At 59.1% G+C, this 18,415-nt stretch overlaps 1 protein-coding gene across 1 annotated transcript in view; it reads right to left on the reverse strand.

The window, feature by feature from the left end:
* Positions 1-18,415, reverse strand: part of LOC123356422 (alpha-2-macroglobulin-like protein 1) — a 79,660-nt gene that overhangs the window by 11,439 nt on the left and 49,806 nt on the right. The window contains exons 6-15 of the mRNA XM_044999667.1: positions 9,353-9,476; positions 8,197-8,344; positions 7,144-7,369; positions 6,772-6,898; positions 5,927-6,048; positions 3,775-3,826; positions 2,746-2,820; positions 2,162-2,338; positions 1,605-1,686; positions 1,182-1,323 (exon numbers count right to left, since the gene is read on the reverse strand). Coding sequence (XP_044855602.1) covers positions 1,182-1,323; positions 1,605-1,686; positions 2,162-2,338; positions 2,746-2,820; positions 3,775-3,826; positions 5,927-6,048; positions 6,772-6,898; positions 7,144-7,369; positions 8,197-8,344; positions 9,353-9,476 — 1,275 coding nt within the window. The remainder of the gene's footprint in view (positions 1-1,181; positions 1,324-1,604; positions 1,687-2,161; positions 2,339-2,745; positions 2,821-3,774; positions 3,827-5,926; positions 6,049-6,771; positions 6,899-7,143; positions 7,370-8,196; positions 8,345-9,352; positions 9,477-18,415) is intronic.

The raw sequence follows: 18,415 nt of genomic DNA on the forward strand, positions 1-18,415 counted from the left end.
GCAGGTGAGACGCTGCCCAGGACAGGGCCATTGGGCCTGGGAAGACCTGGCTCCAGTGCTCCGAGTGGCTGGGTTTGGGTCCTGCCTCCTGCTGGGTCCTGTCAGACCCATCTGGGTCCCAAGCAGCTGCCCCCAGTTGTAGAACCCAAGGAAGCCACACAGTGGCAGTGAGTTCCACAGGCTAGTTCAGGAGAGGCGGTAGCAGCTCCATGGCCATGGCTGCACTGGGCTCCCAGCATAAAACCCTACCTGAGCCCCCCTGGAACCAGAGGTTGGGAAGTTGGTTTGAACTGACATTTGCCAGTTTTCCTGTGAAGACCAGGGGCCGTTTCTGCAGAGGCTGAGGGATTTGCCCCTCACTGGGCAACTTCCTGCTTATTAAATAGTCCCCCCATGCGGGAATCTGGACTTTGCCTAAGATTTGTCTCCTTCTCGCTCCCAAACGGCCGGGTACAGCCCCGGCCCCTCCCATAGTGTCCCGGCTCCCTGCAAACTCCAAGGCAGTGGCAGGAATTGGGCTGTGACTTGAGCTGGGTGGGAATTTCCTGCTGAAATGATTTCTCGACAGACGATGCATTTCCACAAAACCAAAACTCTGTGGGAAAATGTTACTTTTGCTGAAACATTTAAATTTCCGTTGGGAAAATGAAAACGCAACATTCTGCTGTGGGGCGGCAGGGCCCAAATCACAGCCTCTTGGGTTGGAGACCTGAACCGAAACCTTGCACTGCGAACCAGTTCAACATTCAGCTGGACTGGCCTCATGCCCCCACTCCCCCATGGACTCTGGCTCCTTCAGACTACATCTCCCATGATGCACCGCGACAGCCCTTCTGACTGAGCCGCGTGGGGAGTTGTGGGAGTCACATGACTTCAGGGCTGGGCTGAGCCCTGCCCCGCAGGCTCTCCATGCCAAGCAATGAGTGCGGGGTTTGCTCGGTGCCCGCGGCGAGACCGGGCTGTGCAGGAGCCAGGGGGCGCTAGGCCAGGGCTGCTCCCTCGTTCGGTGCAATAACCCGCTGCCCCGGCCGTTCCAGCCTTTCAGCCGTTGCTAAAAACCCAGGGGAATCCCCCAACCCAAAACGGGTCACAACAACCAGCTGCCCTGAGGGGCCCCCACCCCCTTCCCCAGCTTGTCCCCTCCTCCCCCATCCCATCAGCCTGTGCCCCCAGGCTCCCACCTGCAGGTTCGCCACACTGCAGAAGCAGCCGCTCAACAGCTGGCGGCTCTGCAGCCACCTTAGGGCGTCCTCTACGTGCTTCTCGTCGATGGAGATGTAGGGCCTGGCCTGGCCAAAGGACTTGAGAACGAAGGCCGTCAGCCTGGGCAGGGAGAGACCCCGTGAGAGGGACACGCTGCAGGAGATGCTGTGGGCCACGAGGGAGGTGCGTGGGGGACGGGGCTGGGGGTCACCATTGTGGGGGTGAGCAGAGCTGTCAGAGGAGCCCAGAACGGGAACGGAGTGGGGGTTTGGAGTGAGTACAAGGGGCAGAGCTGTGTGGGGAGCAGGACTGGAATAGCAGTGGGGCTGGGGGTCAGGCTGCAGCCCAGTAGGCCCTGCCCACCCAGAGCCCTGACTCGCCCGTGCCATGCGGCCCCTCACCAGGTGTTGCCCCTGGCGTCGCTCTCCCTGGAGGTGCTGTAAGAGCCGTCGTTGTGCTTATAGAGCAGCTCGCGCTGGTAGCCTGTGGGGACGGGAGAGAGACAGCGAGTCCTGGATCCGCTCACCCCCAGGGGCTAGAATCCACCCCCAGCCTGCGCCCCATGGGGCCCACTAGCCCTCCCCTCCCCCACGGCGCTGAGACTCAGAGATTCCAGGGGTCGGTTTGAATAGGGGGATGGAGTTAAGGCTGAATAGGGCCCTGATCCCCCCAAACTCTCCAGCGCCCCGACCTGGGGCTGGATCCCAACCAGCGCCCCCTAGAGGGGAAAGGGCTCCTCTCCCATTCCCTCAACCCTGAGTCAAACAGTCCTTATGTCCTGGCCCTCGGGACTGGCGCCCCAGAGAGGAAAGGCCAAGGATCTCATTCCCTGACCCCCAGAGCCAGCCAGGGCCCTGATCTGGGGCTGGATTGGAACCCAGGCCCCAGAGGTGGCATGAACAGGGCCCTCGCATGGCCCCACCATGCCGTGGGGGAGCAGGGGTGGGAGTACACTCACCACTCTGGAGGAATCCCTTGGCCTCGTCTCTGATCTCTGGGCTCAGCTGCCCGCTCTTCTCCAGGCACTGCTGGATGTAGATGTTGTGAGTGAACCGGACCATGTTCTTCTCTCCATCGCCTTCGGGCATGGCCAGCAGATGTGCTGTGTTCTGCAGAGCCGTGCCTATTATGTCTCCTGGCACCAAGGGAGTCAGGGGAGCAGAGAATTACCAGCTGCACAACAGCTGCCCCATCCCTAACACCACGTCAGTGGAGCCCTGGCACATGGGGACCCAGAGCCCCCGGTTCGATTCAGGCCTGGTGGGGTTACATGGATACGTGGTGATGAATGGCCAAGACGCCAATGTCCTGGCACAGCTTCATGGCTTCACTGCATGAGTCTATTGCCCCTCGCTGGGGTCGAGGCCCTGGAGCACAGACTGCAGGGACCAGTCCTGCCCCGGAACCAGACACCCGCAGGACCTCATTGGTCTTTTCCATCCGTGATGCCCCGGCCTCTCTGATCAGAGCACTGGGCTGCAGACAGGCCGGCTGGCAAAGGGCACCGTGCCCTGGCAGGGCTGGGGCAGGGGAATTCCTTACCCAGGACAGTCACGTGGGCCCGCTCGGACCCCGCCAGGACGTTCGCAGGCAGCTGCAAGGAGATTTCTTCGGAGGCTGCATAACACGAAGGCAAAGACACACCGTTAAAGGCCTGTTGGGAACCTGCCCCTGCCTCCAGCCAATCAGATCCCTCCATTCCTCACCGTCCGGGGCTCTCGCCCAGTCACAGCCCCTCTCTCAGTCCCAGCTCCCCCGGCCGTGGCACATACGTGCCCTTGGGGGCGAGGGCTGGGGGATCTCAGCGGGGGGACCTGCCTGTGGGACTCAGTCCCTCTCCTGGCCCCAGAGAGCCGGTGTGACGAGCTCTGCAGGGAGCATCGTGCACACGGGGGCCAGGCTGCAGGGGAGAGGAGCTGGCGGAACAGGGGCCCGGTCATAAGCGCTGAGTTTACCTGGTGCCAAAGGATGCTCACGCCCCCCCGGCCCCACCCCAAGTCCACTCATTCCCTGCCCCCATTCCAACCCCTTCCCCAAATCCCCAGCCTCACCTCCTCCCCTGGGCGCACCGCATTTCCCCTCCTCCCCCCTCCCTCCCAGGCTTGCTGCGCGAAACAGCTGTTTTGTGGCAAGCCTGGGAGGGGGAGAAGCGGAGCGACAGCAGTAGGCTCAGGAGAGGAGGTGGAGGTGGTGCAGAGGAGAGCTGGGGCAGGGAGCTGCTGGTGGGAGCAGTTTTTCCCCGTGGGTGCTCCAGCCCCGGAGCACCCACGGAGTCAGCACCTGTGGGCCCAATGAGACTCGGGAGCAGGAGCCGGACGTGCTCGAGCCTTCGGCCCGTGGCAGACGGTTCCATAACTGCCCACTAGGGGGTGTATCTTCCCCAGCAGCTGGGCCTGGACCCTGTCCCAGGCAGGACATTGGCCTGGATGCCCCCTGGTCCGGTCCGGCCTGGTGGCTCCTGTGCCCCTAGCTGGGCCATCCAGCGGCTCAGCCATCACTGACGTGCCGCAGCCAAGAGACTCCCCGCGTTAGTGACACCCACTGAGCCCCGCACAGGCGCTGGGAACCTACCTTCCTGGCAGAGCAGGGAGCTGTGCACCTTCTCCTCCAGGATCCCCCCCGGCTGTGGGGAAGGAGCATCAGACAGAAGGTCAGGAGAAGGGACCGTTCACGTCACAGCCTGACAGGGCCTGCTGGGTCAGCCAGTGCCGCTAGCCAGGGCAGAATCAGAGAATCATAGAATCTCAGGGTTGGAAGGGACCTCAGGAGGTATCTAGTCCAACCCCCTGCTCAAAGCAGGACCAAACCCAACTAAATCATCCCAGCCAGGGCTTTGTCTAGCCTGACCTTAAAAACCTCTAAGGAAGGAGATTCCACCACCTCCCTAGGTAACCCATTCCAGTGCTTCACCACCCTACTAGTGAAAAAGTTTTTCCTAATGTCCAACCTAAACCTCCCCCTCTGCAACTTGAGACCATTACTCCTTATTCTGTCTGTCACGGAGTGTGGGGGAGTCCGGCCCTGCACCCCTCTTCCTGGGACCCACAGTGACTCTCAGCCAGCCAGTAAAACAGAAGGTTTAATGGACAACAGGAACACAGGATACAGCAGAGCTCATGTTCAGAGCCAGGACCCCTCAGTCTGGCCTCTCTGGGGGTTCAGGGTGTCTGGATTCCAGCACAGGTTCCCCTGCAAACCCACCACCCCGGTCCCAAAACCAAAGACTGACTCCACCCTCTCCACTCAGCTCCTTTTCTTTTGTCCAGCTCCTGGGCCGAGGGGTCACCTCCCCTCCCCCAGGCCTAGCTCATGTTACAGTCTGCATACCTGCCTCTCACCTAAAATCCTCCCTGCTCTCCCATCCTCCCTGCTCTCCCATCCCCCACATAGACAGTCCCTACTCCACCACACTGTCATCTTCTACCACTGAGAACAGTCTAGATCCATCCTCTTTGGAACCCCCTTTCAGGTAGTTGAAAGCAACTATCAAATCCCCCCTCATTCTTCTCTTCTGCAGACTAAACAATCCCAGTTCCCTCAGCCTCTCCTCATAAGTCATGTGCTCCAGCCCCCTAATCATTTTTGTTGCCCTCCGTTGGACTCTCTCCAATTTATCCACATCCTTCTTGTAGTGTGGGGCCCAAAACTGGACACAGTACTCCAAATGAGGCCTCACCAGTGCTGAGTAGAGGGGAATGATCACATCCCTCGATCTGCTGGAAATGCCCCTACTTATATAACCCAAAATGCCATTAGCCTTCTTGGCAACAAGGGCACACTGTTGACTCATATTCAGCTTTTCGTCCACCGTAACCCCTAGGTCCTTTTCTGCAGAACTGCTACCCAGCCATTCGGTCCCTAGTCTGTAGCAGTGCATGGGATTCTTCCGTCCTAAGTGCAGGACTCTGCACTTGTCCTTGTTGAACCTCATCATATTTCTTTTGGCCCAATCCTCTAATTTGTCTAGGTCCCTCTGTATCCTATCCCTACCCTCCAGCGTATCAACCACTCCTCCCAGTTTAGTGTCATCTGCAAACTTGCTAAGGGTGCAGTCCACACCATCCTCCAGATCGTTAATGAAGATATTGAACAAAACCGGCCCCAGCACCGACCCTTGGGGCACTCCACTTGATACCGGCTGCCAACTAGACATGGAACCATTGATCACTACCCGTTGAGCCCGACCATCTAGCCAGTTTTCTATCCACCTTACCGTCCATTCATCCAGCCCAGACTTCTTTAACTTGCTGGCAAGAATACTGTGGGGCTCGGGCACATCCAGCTCTCAGCGCCCCAGCGATGGGGCTCCCGTCTCTTCCCCGGGGAAACTGTTCCCAGCCCAGCAGATCTCGCGGCTTCTTCCTCTTCAGTGCAGAGCTTCCCTCTGCTCGTTCCCTCCGCCCCCTCGAGCCCTCCCGTGTGTCACTCTCAGCCCACTCGAGCCCTCCCGTGTCTCACACTCAGCCACCCCCCTTGGGGTAACCCCCATCTCTGTCTGCCCCAGGACTCTCCCGCCAGCTCCCTGATCTCGCTGGGATGGGGCTGTGTGACGGGGCAGTGCAGGTCGGGGTCCAGGATGTGGACGGTGCGGTGCTGGGACGTTACTTTCTGTGGCAGGACAAAGAACAATCACAAGTGCAGACTCAGCCCATGGCCACCAGGGGGTGAGACCCAGGCCCCGGATCTCCCTCCGCTCTGCCCAGAGGGCCCGACAGACACTGACCTGGACCAGCAGGGGCTTTATCACAGTGTCCACTCGCCCCTGGGCCGGCACCACGGCCAGCTCTGTGCCGCACAGCTCCTCGGTGCGCAGAGCCTCGGCGCTGACGGTGAAGTTCACCTCCCCTGCAGAGCAAGGCGGGAGACGCCCCCATTACACAGACCAACGCCCCTGCCCGAGGCAGAGAGGAGCCCGGGTCCAAGGGGGGAGAATAGTGGAAGGGGGAGGGGAAGGGGGAGAGTAGTGAAGAAGGGAGAGAAAAGCAGAGTAAATGGAGAGTGAGAGACTGGGGGAGAAAAGAGAGAGAAGGAAAGTGGGGAAGGGAAGGACGGAGGGGAGTGATGAGGGGAGTGTAATGGGTTTCTCTGCCTTAGCCCTTGTGTGGGAACAGCGAATGGCCACCCAGAACCTGCCCCCTCCCTGCTGACATCCCTGACAGCTGCGTTCGGGGGGAACCTCAGAACGTGACATCGCAGCCAGCGGGACGGCAGAGGGGTCCTGACCTACAGACTCGGTCAGTGAGACTGGGAAGCGAGCGGGGAGAAACTTTGCTTGAATCGGATGTAGTTTGTTAAGGCAGGTCATAGTCAACGTCTTCTCTTTATTTTTCTTGTAACCGTTTCTGACTGTTATGCCCCATTCCTTGCACTCACTTAAAATCTCTGTCTCTTTGTGGTTAATGAACGTGTTTGATTGTTTTATCTAATCCAGTGTGTTTAAATTGAAGTGTTTGGGCAACTCCATGTGGCACCAAGCCCTGAGCGACCCTTCTCTGCCCCCCACTGTGCAGAGCCCCCCACCCCTTCCCTGCCCCTCCCCTCCGGCACAGCGCCCCCAGCGCCCCTTACCCAGGCTGCTCGCCGTCACCTCCCACTGGAAGGTTTTCCTTTCGTCTGCACAGAGGCAGCTGGTGAAGGCACCGTCCTCGCCCGCCTGCACCTGGAACTGCGCAGACTCTGCCAGCGTCACCCGCACCTGTGGGGCCCAACACGAGAGCCCCCTTAGGGCTGTGGGGGACGCGCTCACACGCGCCAGCTCCAGCCGAGACGTGACCCCTCTGGGGCTCAGGCCCCCTCACCGCGATGTGCTGACCCCAGTGGTCACAGGGCCACAGCCAGTGACTGCCGGTGCCACTCGCCGGCCTTCACCGCTGCCCAGCCCCCCAGCCCCAGGTCACCGGCCCCAGCAGCCCCCGCAGCCCAGCCCCGGGCGGCGCTCACCTTGATGCACTGCCGCAGGTAGTTGAAGACGGTGGCCTTTAGGGCGAAGGCCTCTCCCCGGATCACGGAGTACGGCAAGGCCAGCTCCACAAAGAAGGGTTTGAAGGCCGTGAAGGTGGCCATGGGCGAGAGCCCAAAGCCCAGCTCCGCTGTGCAGAACATCCCAGCTTTCCACTCCGTGATGGTGTCGGGCACCGAGACTGGGACGTCCCTGGAGCCCCCCTCGCTGGGCCGGGACGGACACAAACAGAGCATCAGACACGCAGCCGCCCCCTGGGAAGCGCCCACGAGCACGGCCACCGGAGACGTCCCTGCCCAACCCTCCGCTGGGCTGGGGCCAGAAACAGGTCAATCCCAGACAGCAGAGAGGGGAAGAGCTGTCAGTGCCCCCATCTCCTCCCCTCCTCTGCCCCACGCCAGCTAGCGCAGGATCCTGCCCTGCCCCAGTGCTCTCCGTGCTGGGCTCAATGTCCCACGGGATGGGGATCCCCCCTTCCGCAGACGAACACGTCTCCCTGTCAGGGGCTATTCCTGGGGTCAGCCTCAATTCCCCCTGCTCAGGATCCCCTGCCCCTCCCACCCCATGTGCCACCCTCAATGCCCCCCTCCTGGGGGTTCAAACCCCTCCCATGTTCTCAGCGTAGGAGCTCCTGGGCACCACGTGGGAATGGAAACCCCACGAAGGGCAATGGGGTCGGGATGATAAACTCCCCTGTCGACCTGACGGGATCCTGGGAATGGCAGGGGAGGGGCTGGTGCGAACACCCCTCTGCTGGCAAGACGCAGGGTCAGGGTGCTGCCCGGGCTCCCAGACCCCTCCCCGCTCTGCGGGTTCGTTACATCTGTAAAGAGACAAATCCCACGGCCCCGGAGGCTTGTTATTCCCTGTTGCTGTGCTGGGTCCCTCTCCGCTGGCAACAGGGCGCAGGAACCAGCCCCACGCGGGCAGCCAGCCCTCCCCCAGCCAGTGCACCGCCTCTGGGAGCTGCTGCCTTCGAGGGTCTGGCCTGGAGGCCACTCTGCAGGGACGGTCTGTGACAGCTCCTCACTCACCCCACAGGCACCAGGTCCCACAGCCACGTCTCTGGGAAGTACGGACGTGGCGCTGGCTCCTCCTGGGTGCCGGGTTCTGGCACGGGCCGGGCATTGCTCACTGGGGTCCCTGCTGCGCTGTCCACATGTGCTGCCCCAGGGATCATGTCTAGAAAAGATACAAAGGGGGGTTGAGGGAGCCCCACCCTGGTTTGGGGGCAAACCCAGACGATGATTCACGTGTGTTTGCACCTGCAAAGTCTTGATGTTTGGAGACATTTCGGGGGCTGCAAGTGGCCCCGGGGAGGTCTGAGAACTGACCCCTGCTGGCAGGGCTGGGGCTGGAGGGGTCGGGCTGGGGGTGTCCTACATGCAGCACACACTGGTGGACTCAGCGCGTGGGTAGGAGCCAGGGAGTCCTGAGCTCAGTCCCAGCTCTGCCCCGAGCAGCGTTAAAGGTACGTTGCGCTCCCAGAGCCCTGCACAAAGAGTCGCTAGCCAGGCAGGTCAAATCATTAGCCGCACTGAGCAGCTGGGAGATGGAGGCCTAGAGAGGCTCAGTGTGTTTCTACTGCAACCACCGAGCACGAGTAGACATTGCAGGACCCCATGTGATCACCTCCATAACACCCAGCTTGACTCTCAGATCCCAGGGCAGCGCATGGGTCTGGAGCTAGAAAAGCCGTCGGTCTCCGTGTGAAGCAAGTGTATCTGGGCTGGAGTCACTGAGAGCCAGGCAAGGAGCCAGGTGATGCCACCACTTGGCACTGTGTGATTAGCCTGTGTATTGGGGTGGTGCTCGCAGGAGGCTGGGTACGTCCCTCCACAGGCAGCTGCAGGCCCTGCCTCAAAGAGCCTCCAGCCGAATGGGGAGGATCAGAGCTGAATTGGAAGGGTCAGATGATCACGTGTGCCCAGCTCCCACTGAGAACCCTCCCACCCTGGCCCCATTGAGAACAATAGAGAATCCCCACCCCCATCTCATGGAGAACAATGAAGAATCCCCCACCCCCGGCCTCTTTGAGAACAATGGAACTGCCAAGGGCAATGTCAGAACCAGGATCAGAACCCAGGTCCCAGGCCCGATCTATGAGCTCACAGGGCCGTCTCCCCTCAGAGGGCAGAGAGGGCATTTGGAATTGCTGATCAGGAGGGATGGAAGTGCCCAGTCACTGACCTGCTGAGGACAATGCAGGGCCCCGCCAGACAGCTGAGGGTAGGACAGCACGACGTGTTAAAGAGCGTTTACGTTCACAGGGCTTCTTGGTGTTGGTGTTGGTGAGAATTTTCAAAGCTGCATGCTGGGAGAGAAGGAAGACAGAGGAAAAAGCATCAGGAGCTGCTAAAATAGGGGATTGTGGCATCATACTTTGGCCTTTCTCCTCCCCCACCTACACAAGAAGCAATAAGAACGCTGGGAGGACAAAGACATCAGCTGAGGAAACTGGTCCCAGGCTGAAAAGGGGAAGCCTGTGTGTTAAGAAAAGACGAGATGTGTTGCTCATATCCATTCCAGTTAGGTGTGTGCGCGCAGCGTGCACGTTTGTCGGAAGATTTTTACCCTAGCAGCACTCGGTGGGTCGGCTGGGCGTCCCCTGGAGTGGCGCCGCTATGGTGCCGGATATATACCCCTGCCGACCCATCCACCCCTCAGTTCCTTCTTGCCGGCTACTCCGACAGTGGGGAAGGAGGGCGGGTCTGGAATGGATAGGAGCAACACATCTCGAAGAACAACAGTTACAACGGCGAGTAACCGTCTTTTCTTCTTCGAGTGATTGCTCATATGCATTCCAGTTAGATGATTCCCAAGCCTTACGTAGGCGGTGGGGTCGGAGTGAGATGTTGCAGAATGCAAAACTGCTGAGCCAAATGCTGCATCATCTCTGGACTCCTGGACCAATGTGGCAAAGGTGTGGACCGAGGACCAGTTAGTTGCATGACACATCCCCTGAAAGGGTATGTGAGCCAGGAAGGCAGCAGAGAAGCCTGAGCCCTGGTGGAATGTGCAGTAAGGTGGCTCTATGGAACATGGGCCAAAACACAGGAGGTGCGGATGCACGACGTCATTGAAGATGAAATCCTCTAGGAGGAGACAGGTATGCCCTTCGTCCGGTATGCCAGTACGACGAAGATTTGGGGGTGTTACGAAAGGGCTTTGTCCGCTCGATATAGATTGCGGACGCCCTACGGACGTCTAGGGAGGGCAATTGTTGCTCTCCTTGCGATGAGTGTGGCTTCGGAAAGAAGACCGGAAGGAAGATATCCTGGTTGATATGAGAGGCCGACAGCACCTTAGGGAGGAAGGGCGGACGTGGTAACAACTGCCCTTGTCCTTGAGGATCACAGTATACCGTGGGTCCATCGTGAGAGCCCGAAGCTCGGAGACTCGTCTGGCCAATGGAAAGGCTACAAGGAAAACTGTTTTCCAGGACAGGTATATCAGTGAGCATGTTGTCAGTGGCTCGAATGGGGCAGTCATAAAACTGGTTAGAACCAGGTTGAAGACCCAGGTTTTGGCGGGGGCCAACTGGGGTGAGTATAAACACTCCAAGCCCTTGAGGAACCTAGAAACCACAAGGTGTAAGAATATGGAGCGGCCACTCTCCGCTGGGTGGAAGGTAGAGATGGCTGCCAAGAGTACCCTTAATGATGACTGCGCCAGGCGCTGCTGTTTGAGAGACCAGAGGTAGTCCAAGATGGAATGGATCGGGACCTCGGCGGGAGAAACATTGTGCATTTCGTAGCAGCAGGAGAAACGCTTCCACTTGGCCAGATACGTTAACCGAGTGGAAGATTTCCTACCACCCAGGAGAATCCTGTAGAACCGAGGCAGAACAACGTAACTCGGATCGGTTTAGCCACGCAGCAGGCATGCTGTGAGGTGCAGGGATTACAAGTCTGGGTGGTGAAGCTTGCCGTGATCCCGCGTTATGGGGTCTGGGCAAAGAGGCAGGGGAATAGGGTTGGCTACCGACAGGTGTAGCAACCTGGTGTACCAGTGCTGCCTGAGTTATGCTGGAGCGATCATGATCAGGTGCGCTCTGTCCCTGCAGAGTTTTAGCAGGACCCTGTGAACCAACCGGGAATGGTGGAAAAGCGTACAGCAGATGGCTCATCCACGGCATCAGAAAAAACCTCCAAGATTGAGCCCGGGGAGAGGCCTTGGAATGAGGAGAACTTCTCTCTCTTTTTGTTCTCGCGAGAGCGAAGAGGGCTATGCGGGGAAAGTCCCACTTCCGGAAAACGGAATGGATAATGTCTGGAGGAAACGACCACTTGTGAGACAGGAAGGATCTGCTGAGGCGATCCTCCAGCTGAAACGCCTGGTATACAAGGCAGACTGCTCTCAGCTCTCGGACATTGATGTGAAGGCCAGCTCTTGAGCCGACCGAAGGCCGTGAGTGCGAAACTGATCCAGGTGAGCACCCAGCCGAGAGATGGGGTGTCTGTCATGAGGGACCCCGAGGGGTGAATGGAACAGCATCCCTGGATACACCAGGGAGGGCGTCGACTCCCGGTCGAGGGAGCCTAGGATGCTCGGGGGGAACGAGACGACCATGAGTATGCTATCTCTGCCCGGGTGGTACACCAAGGTGAGCCACGATTGAAGTGGACTGAGGCCAAGCCTGGCATGTTTGGTTACAAACGTGCAGACAGCCATGTGACTCAGGAAACCTAGGTAAGTGCGAGCCAAAGTTGTCGGGAAGGTCCGTAGACCTTGTACAATTGTTACCATCGCCTGAAACCGAGGCTGAGGTAAGCAGGCTCTGGCGAGACTGGAGTCCAGGATGGCCCCAATGAATTCTATTCCCTGTGTGGGAATCAGAGTGGATTTTTCTATTGATCATCAGGCCTAGACACAGGAATAGGTTCGTGTCGATGCCCACATGACTGGTAACTTGGGCCCGGTGGTCCCTCGAATGAGCCAATTGTCTAGATATGGAGAACGTGTATCCGATGGTGGTGAAGAGAGGCAGCGACTACAGCCATGCACTTTGAATACACTTGGGCTGTATAGAGGCCAACCGGGAGGGCCGTAAAACTGGAAATTATGACGGTAGGCCCCAAACCGGGGGTACCTTCTGTGTGGAGGAGAAATGGCGACGTGAAAATACGCGCCCTTCATATCGAGGGCGGCATACCAGTCTCTGGGATCCAAGGATGGGATGACTGTCCCCATGGGTACCATGCGGAACTTAGCTGTATCATGAATTTGTTGAGTTCCCGCAGGTCTAGGATAGGTCTGAGACCTCCCTTCGCCTAGGGGATTAGGAATTAATGAGAGTAGAACCCTTTGCCCTTTTCGTCCTTAGGTACCTCCTCTATAGCTCCGATGAAGAGGAGCGTCCGCACCTCTTGCAAGAGGAATTGCTCGTGAGAGGGGTCCCTAAGAGGGACGAGGATGGGTAGGCTTTTGCCCCATTGGTGGTTAGAAGGACCCTAATTTTGGCTCCTTTGGGGTCCTGATTGACGCCTACGACCGCGTAAGCCACGCCCGCTGGCAAAGTCCTGTCTTTGTCTAGGCACAGGGTAAGAGCGGTGAGGCTGGGGACGGAAAGGTCGGCGCTGAAGCACCGGCGTGTGCATGCCGAGAGAGAGCGCAAAGTGACCCTGCTGCCCTTTAGGCTTTGCAGCCTAGGGCCAGTTTTTTCAGAGAACAGGCCTTTGCCATTGAAGGGCAAGTCCTGTATAGTGTGCAGCAGCTGTGAGGGAAGGCTCGATAACTGGAGCCATGAAATGCGCCTCATGGCAATACCCGAGGCCAGAGTCGTGGCAGCGGAGTCAGCTGCATCCAACGAGGCCTGGAGGGAAGCTCTCGCCAGCTTCTTCTTTTGCTCCAGGAGGGCATCAAACTCTTGATGGGCGTTCTGAAGAACCGACTCTGTAAATTTGCCCACCGCCACCCATAGTAGCGGCTAAGCAGGGCTTGCTGGTTTGCTACACGAAGTTGCAGGGCCCCCGCCGAGTACATCTTACGGCCCAGTAAGACCATTTGCCTAGCCTCCTTGGATTTAGGGGCTGGTGCCTGCTGGCCATGGCGTTCCGTCCCATTGATGACAAGGGAGCAGGGGGAGATGTACATATAGGTACTCGTACCCCCTGGAGGATACCATGTACTTGCATTTCGATTAGAGGAGGGCCCGAGGAGTATGTTCCTGCCCCCGCCTCATCTGGGGAGGAGGAAGAAGAAAGGCCAGGGACAAGCGGGTCCTGTGTGGGCTCGCGCTCCTGGACGACCTCCTGATCCGGTGGGATCTGGAAGCCCGGTGGCTGAACCGGGGCTTGCTCTGTACCAGTCGGAGGGGGACGGCTAATTGTCGCCTCTGGCACCCAGTGCTCCGACAGAACAGAGTGAGATGGGATCACAGGTACGCCTCTGGCGTGGTAGTACGCCCAAGGTGTCCAGAATGACCACTGATAGGTCTCCAGGAAGACTCTGGAGGGCACATCGGAAACAGAGCACTGCGCATATGAAGTGTCCGCGCGGGACGACACTGATGCATGGCTGGATGGCCCTGGAGGAGCTGAAAAGCCCTTGGTAGAGTCTCCCTCTCTAACTGACGATGCTCGACGCGGCACCGGGGATTGGTACCGGGAGGCATACCGGTACCGAAAACGGGACCTGCCACCGGAGCGGTGCCGGGCGGTCAACCGAGATCGCGAGGCTCGATGTCGGGAGTGGCTACGGGAGTCCCGGTGCCTGGAGCGGTGCCGGGAGCTGGATCGGTGCTGAGTGTACCAGGCCGGCGAACGGGATGCTGACCGGTGCCGCGAGTACTACTGGTACCGAAATGGAGAACGGTGCCGAGACTGTGAGCGGCGTCGGGACCTCGATCGGTGACGGGACCGAGAACGTCTGCGGGACCATGATCGTGAATGGTGCCGCTCTGCGGTGCCGACGGAGGGTGGTCTGATCAAGGCAGGCTTGCCGATCGACTATATAACCCGCACTGGCGGTGCCGGGGGTTGAGGCAGCACAGGCGCTGTCTTTGCAATCAGCTCCCTCGCCGTGGAAACTGTCTCCGGTGTGGAGGGAATAGTGAGCTCGACCACAGCTCACGCCGGGGAGCTTTCAGGCACCGGACTCGACGGCTCTTGCGTGGCTGGGGTCGACGATGCCGGTATTGTCGGTGCCACGGCAGGTATCGGGGCCGGACAGTCCGACTTGGTATAGCGCTCGGGCTGCGGAGCAGGCGGCTCTCACACAGCTTAATAGTGAGCTCGACCACGGCTCGCACCGGGGAGCTGTCAGGCACCGGAGTCGACGGCTCTTGCGTGGCCAGGATCAACGGTGCCGATATTGTCGGTGCCTCGGCAGGTATTGGGGCCGGGCGGTCCAACTTGGTATAGCGCTCGGGCTGCGGAGCAGGCGGCTCTGACGCAGCTTAATAGTGAGCTCAACCACGGCTCGCACCGGGGAGCTTTCAGGCACCGGAGTCGACGGCTCTTGCGTGGCGGGAATTGATGGTGCCGATATTGTTGGTGCCACGGCAGGTATCGGTGCCGGGTGGTCCGACTTGGTATAGCGCTCGGGCTGCGGAGCAGGCGGCTCTGACGCAGGAGTCTTGTGCCTCTTCACCTTCGGGGAGAGGGATCGGTGCCGAACGGATGTTGGTGCCGGCGACGGCCGGTGCCAAGAGGCCTTGGCGGTACCGGCGATCTGATGCCGAGGGAGCGCTTCTTGAAGCCTGACCAGCACTCGGTGCAGAGGGCTGAGGAGTAAGACCTGCCTCTCTCAGGAGCTGCTTGGGACAAAAGTCCTGCTCCCCCTTCGTTCTCGGCTTAAAGGCCTTACAAATGCGGCACTTATCTGTTAGGTGAGATTCCCTGAGGCACTTAAGACAGGAGTCGTGGGGATCTCTTGTCGGCATCGGCTTGTGGCAGGCCGAGCTTTGAAAACTCGGTGAACTGGGCATAGGCCCAGGCACCGGGTGCGGGGAAGGGGATAATCCCCGAACCCCTGTGAACTATATACACTAACTATAGTACAAACGAATAAAGTTAACTACAACTATATAAATCTAAACTATATACAAGAGAATTAACGAGAGAACTACGAGTAGCTAGGGAAGTGGAGGTCAGCTAAGCCGCGCTCCACTGTTCCAACGACCGACACGGGCGGTAAGAAGGAACTGAGGGGCGGATGGGTTGGCAGGGGTATATATCTTGCGCCATAGCAATGCCACTCCACGGGGCGCCCAGCCAACCCACCGAGTGTTGCTAGGGTAAAAATCTTCCGACGAACGTGTACGCGGCGCGCACACACCTAACTGGAATGCATATGAGCAATCACTCGAAGAAGAAAAGACGGTTACTCACTGTAGTAACTGTTGTTCTTCGAGATGTGTTGCTCCAATCCATTCCATGTAGGTGCGCGCCGCGCGTGCCCGGCTCTTCGGAACATTTTTACCCTAGCAACTCCGGCGGGCCGGCTGGGCGCCCCCTGGAGTGGCGCCGCTATGGCGCTGGATATATACCCCAGCCGGCCCGGCCGCTCCTCAGTTCCTTCTTGCCGGCTACTCCGACAGTGGGGAAGGAGGGCGGGTCTGGAATGGATAGGAGCAACACATCTCGAAGGACAACAGTTACTACGGTGAGTAACCGTCTTTTCTTCTTCGAGTGATTGCTCCTATGCATTCCATGTAGGTGATTCCCAAGCCTTACCTAGGCGGTGGGGTCGGAGTGAGACGTGGCAGAGTGTAAGACTGCGGAGCCGAAGGCTGCATCGTCTCTGGATTGCTGCACCAACGCGTAGTGGGAAGCGAAGGTGTGGACAGAAGACCAGGTGGCCGCTCTACAGATGTCCTGGATGGGGACATGGACCAGGAAGGCGGCCGACGAGGCGTGCGCTCTCATCGAGTGCGCGGTGAGGCGGCATGGTGGCACGCGAGCAAGCTCGTAGCATGTCCGGATACACGCCGTGACCCAGGAGGAAATCCGCTGCGAGGAGACCGGCTCGCCTCTCATGCGATCGGCAACCGCCACAAACAGCTGGGTCGAACACCGGAAGGGCTTCGTCCGCTCGATATAAAAAGCGAGGGCCCTGCGGACGTCCAGGGTGTGAAGCTGTTGCTCCCGAGGTGAGGCGTGCGGCTTCGGGCAGAAGACCGGGAGGAAGATCTCTTGATTGACATGGAAGGCCGAGACTACTTTTGGAAGGAAGGCCGGGTGTGGGCGAAGTTGTACCTTGTCTGCATGGAAGACCGTGTAAGGTGGACCAACCATTAGGGCATGAAGCTCGGACACTCGTCTCGCTGAAGTTATAGCGACGAGGAAGGCCGTCTTCCATGACAGGTAGAGGAGGGAGCACGTGGCCAAAGGTTCGAAGGGGGCTCCCATAAGCTTGGCCAGAACCAGGTTTAAATCCCAGGCCGGGGTAGGACGCCGTATGGGCGGGTACAACCGGTCCAGACCCTTCAGGAAGCGGGAAACGAGCTGGCTGGAGAAGATGGATCGGCCGTCTATTGATGGGCGAAAGGCGGATATGGCCGCCAGGTGTACCTTTAAGGAGGAGACCGCGAGACCCTGCTCCTTAAGGTACCAGAGGTAGTCCAGGATTGTAGAAAGAGGGACTATGAAGGGATTGAGGCCTCGTTGATCACACCAGAGGGCAAAGCGCTTCCACTTCGCGAGGTAAGTGGAGCGGGTGGAAGGCTTTCTGCTTTCCAGCAGGACTCGCTGTACTGCCGCAGAACAGGCTCTCTCCGCCTGGGTCAGCCACGTAGGTACCAAGCTGTGAGATGGAGGGACTGCAGGTCCAGGTGGCGGAGTCTGCCGAAGTCCTGTGTGATGAGGTCCGGCCACACTGGGAGGGGAATGGGCTCCCGAACGGAGAGCTCGAGCAGCAGGGTGTACCAATGCTGCCTCGGCCAGGCCGGAGTGATGAGTATTAGGCGGGCTTGGTCCCTCCGAAGTTTGAGCAGCACTCGGTGGACGAGCGGGAACGGAGGGAAGGCGTAAAGGAGGTGATCTGTCCAGGAGTACAGGAAGGCGTCTGACAGGGAGCCCGGAGAGCGACCCTGGTAGGAACAGAACTGGTGGCACTTCCTGTTCTCCTTGGAGGCAAACAGGTCGACCTGGGGAAAGCCCCACTGTTGGAAAATCGTCTGTACCAGGTCCGGACGAAGGGACCACTCGTGAGCGAGGAAAGACCTGCTGAGGTGGTCCGCTAGCGTGTTCTGCACTCCTGGGAGAAAGGACGCTTCTAGGTGAATCGAGTGGGTCACGCAGAAGTCCCACAGGAGCATCGCTTCCTTGCAGAGGAGGGAGGAGCGGGCTCCGCCCTGCTTGTTCACGTAGAACACTGCCGTCGTGTTGTCCGTGAACACCGCGACGCAGCGGCCTTGCAGGCGGGTGCGGAAGGTTTGACACGCTAGACGGATCGCTCTTAGCTCCCAGATGTTGATGTGAAGAGCGAGCTCTTGGGGTGACCAAAGACCTTGGGTGTGAAGGTCGCCCAGATGAGCCCCCCACCCCAGCGCTGAGGCATCCGTGGTCAGCATGACGGATGGGCGAGAAGGGTGGAACGGGACTCCTGCACACACCACCTCTGGGTCCAGCCACCAGCTGAATGACTCGAGGGTGGGCTTCGTGACCGTGACCACCATGTCGATGGGGTCGCGATGTGGGCGGTACACCAACACCAGCCAGGACTGGAACGGGCGAAGGTGGAGTCTCGCGTACGCGGTGACAAACGTACAGGACGCCATGTGGCCCAGGAGGCGGAGGCAGGACCGAACCGTTGTCGTGGGAAAGGTGAGGAGGTCTCGGATGATGGAGACCATCGTCTGGTGCCGCGATCGCGGGAGTCGAACACCGCTCCAATGAACTCCACCCGCTGAGACGGAGTTAAGGTGAACTTCTCGGCGTTGATGAGAAGACCGAGGTGTCGGAATAGAGACAGTATCTCTGTCATCTGGTCCGTTACCAGCCGCTGGGACGTCCCGCAAACCAGCCAATCGTCGAGATATGAATAAACGTGGATATGACAACGGCAGAGGGCTGTGGCGACCACTGCCATGCACTTGGTAAAAACTCTCGGCGCGGTGGATAGGCCGAATGGCAGCACTGCGAACTGGTAGTGCGCGTTGTTGACTACAAAGCGCAGGTAGCGTCGATGGGGAGGATAAATCACGACGTGGAAGTACGCGTCCTTCATGTCGAGGGCGGCAAACCAGTCTCCCGGATCCAGGGAGGGAATGATGGTCCCCAGGGTGACCATGCGAAACTTGAGCTTGAG

Source organism: Mauremys mutica, chromosome 25 (assembly GCF_020497125.1).
Source record: "Mauremys mutica isolate MM-2020 ecotype Southern chromosome 25, ASM2049712v1, whole genome shotgun sequence".
Lineage (NCBI taxonomy): Eukaryota > Metazoa > Chordata > Testudines > Geoemydidae > Mauremys > Mauremys mutica.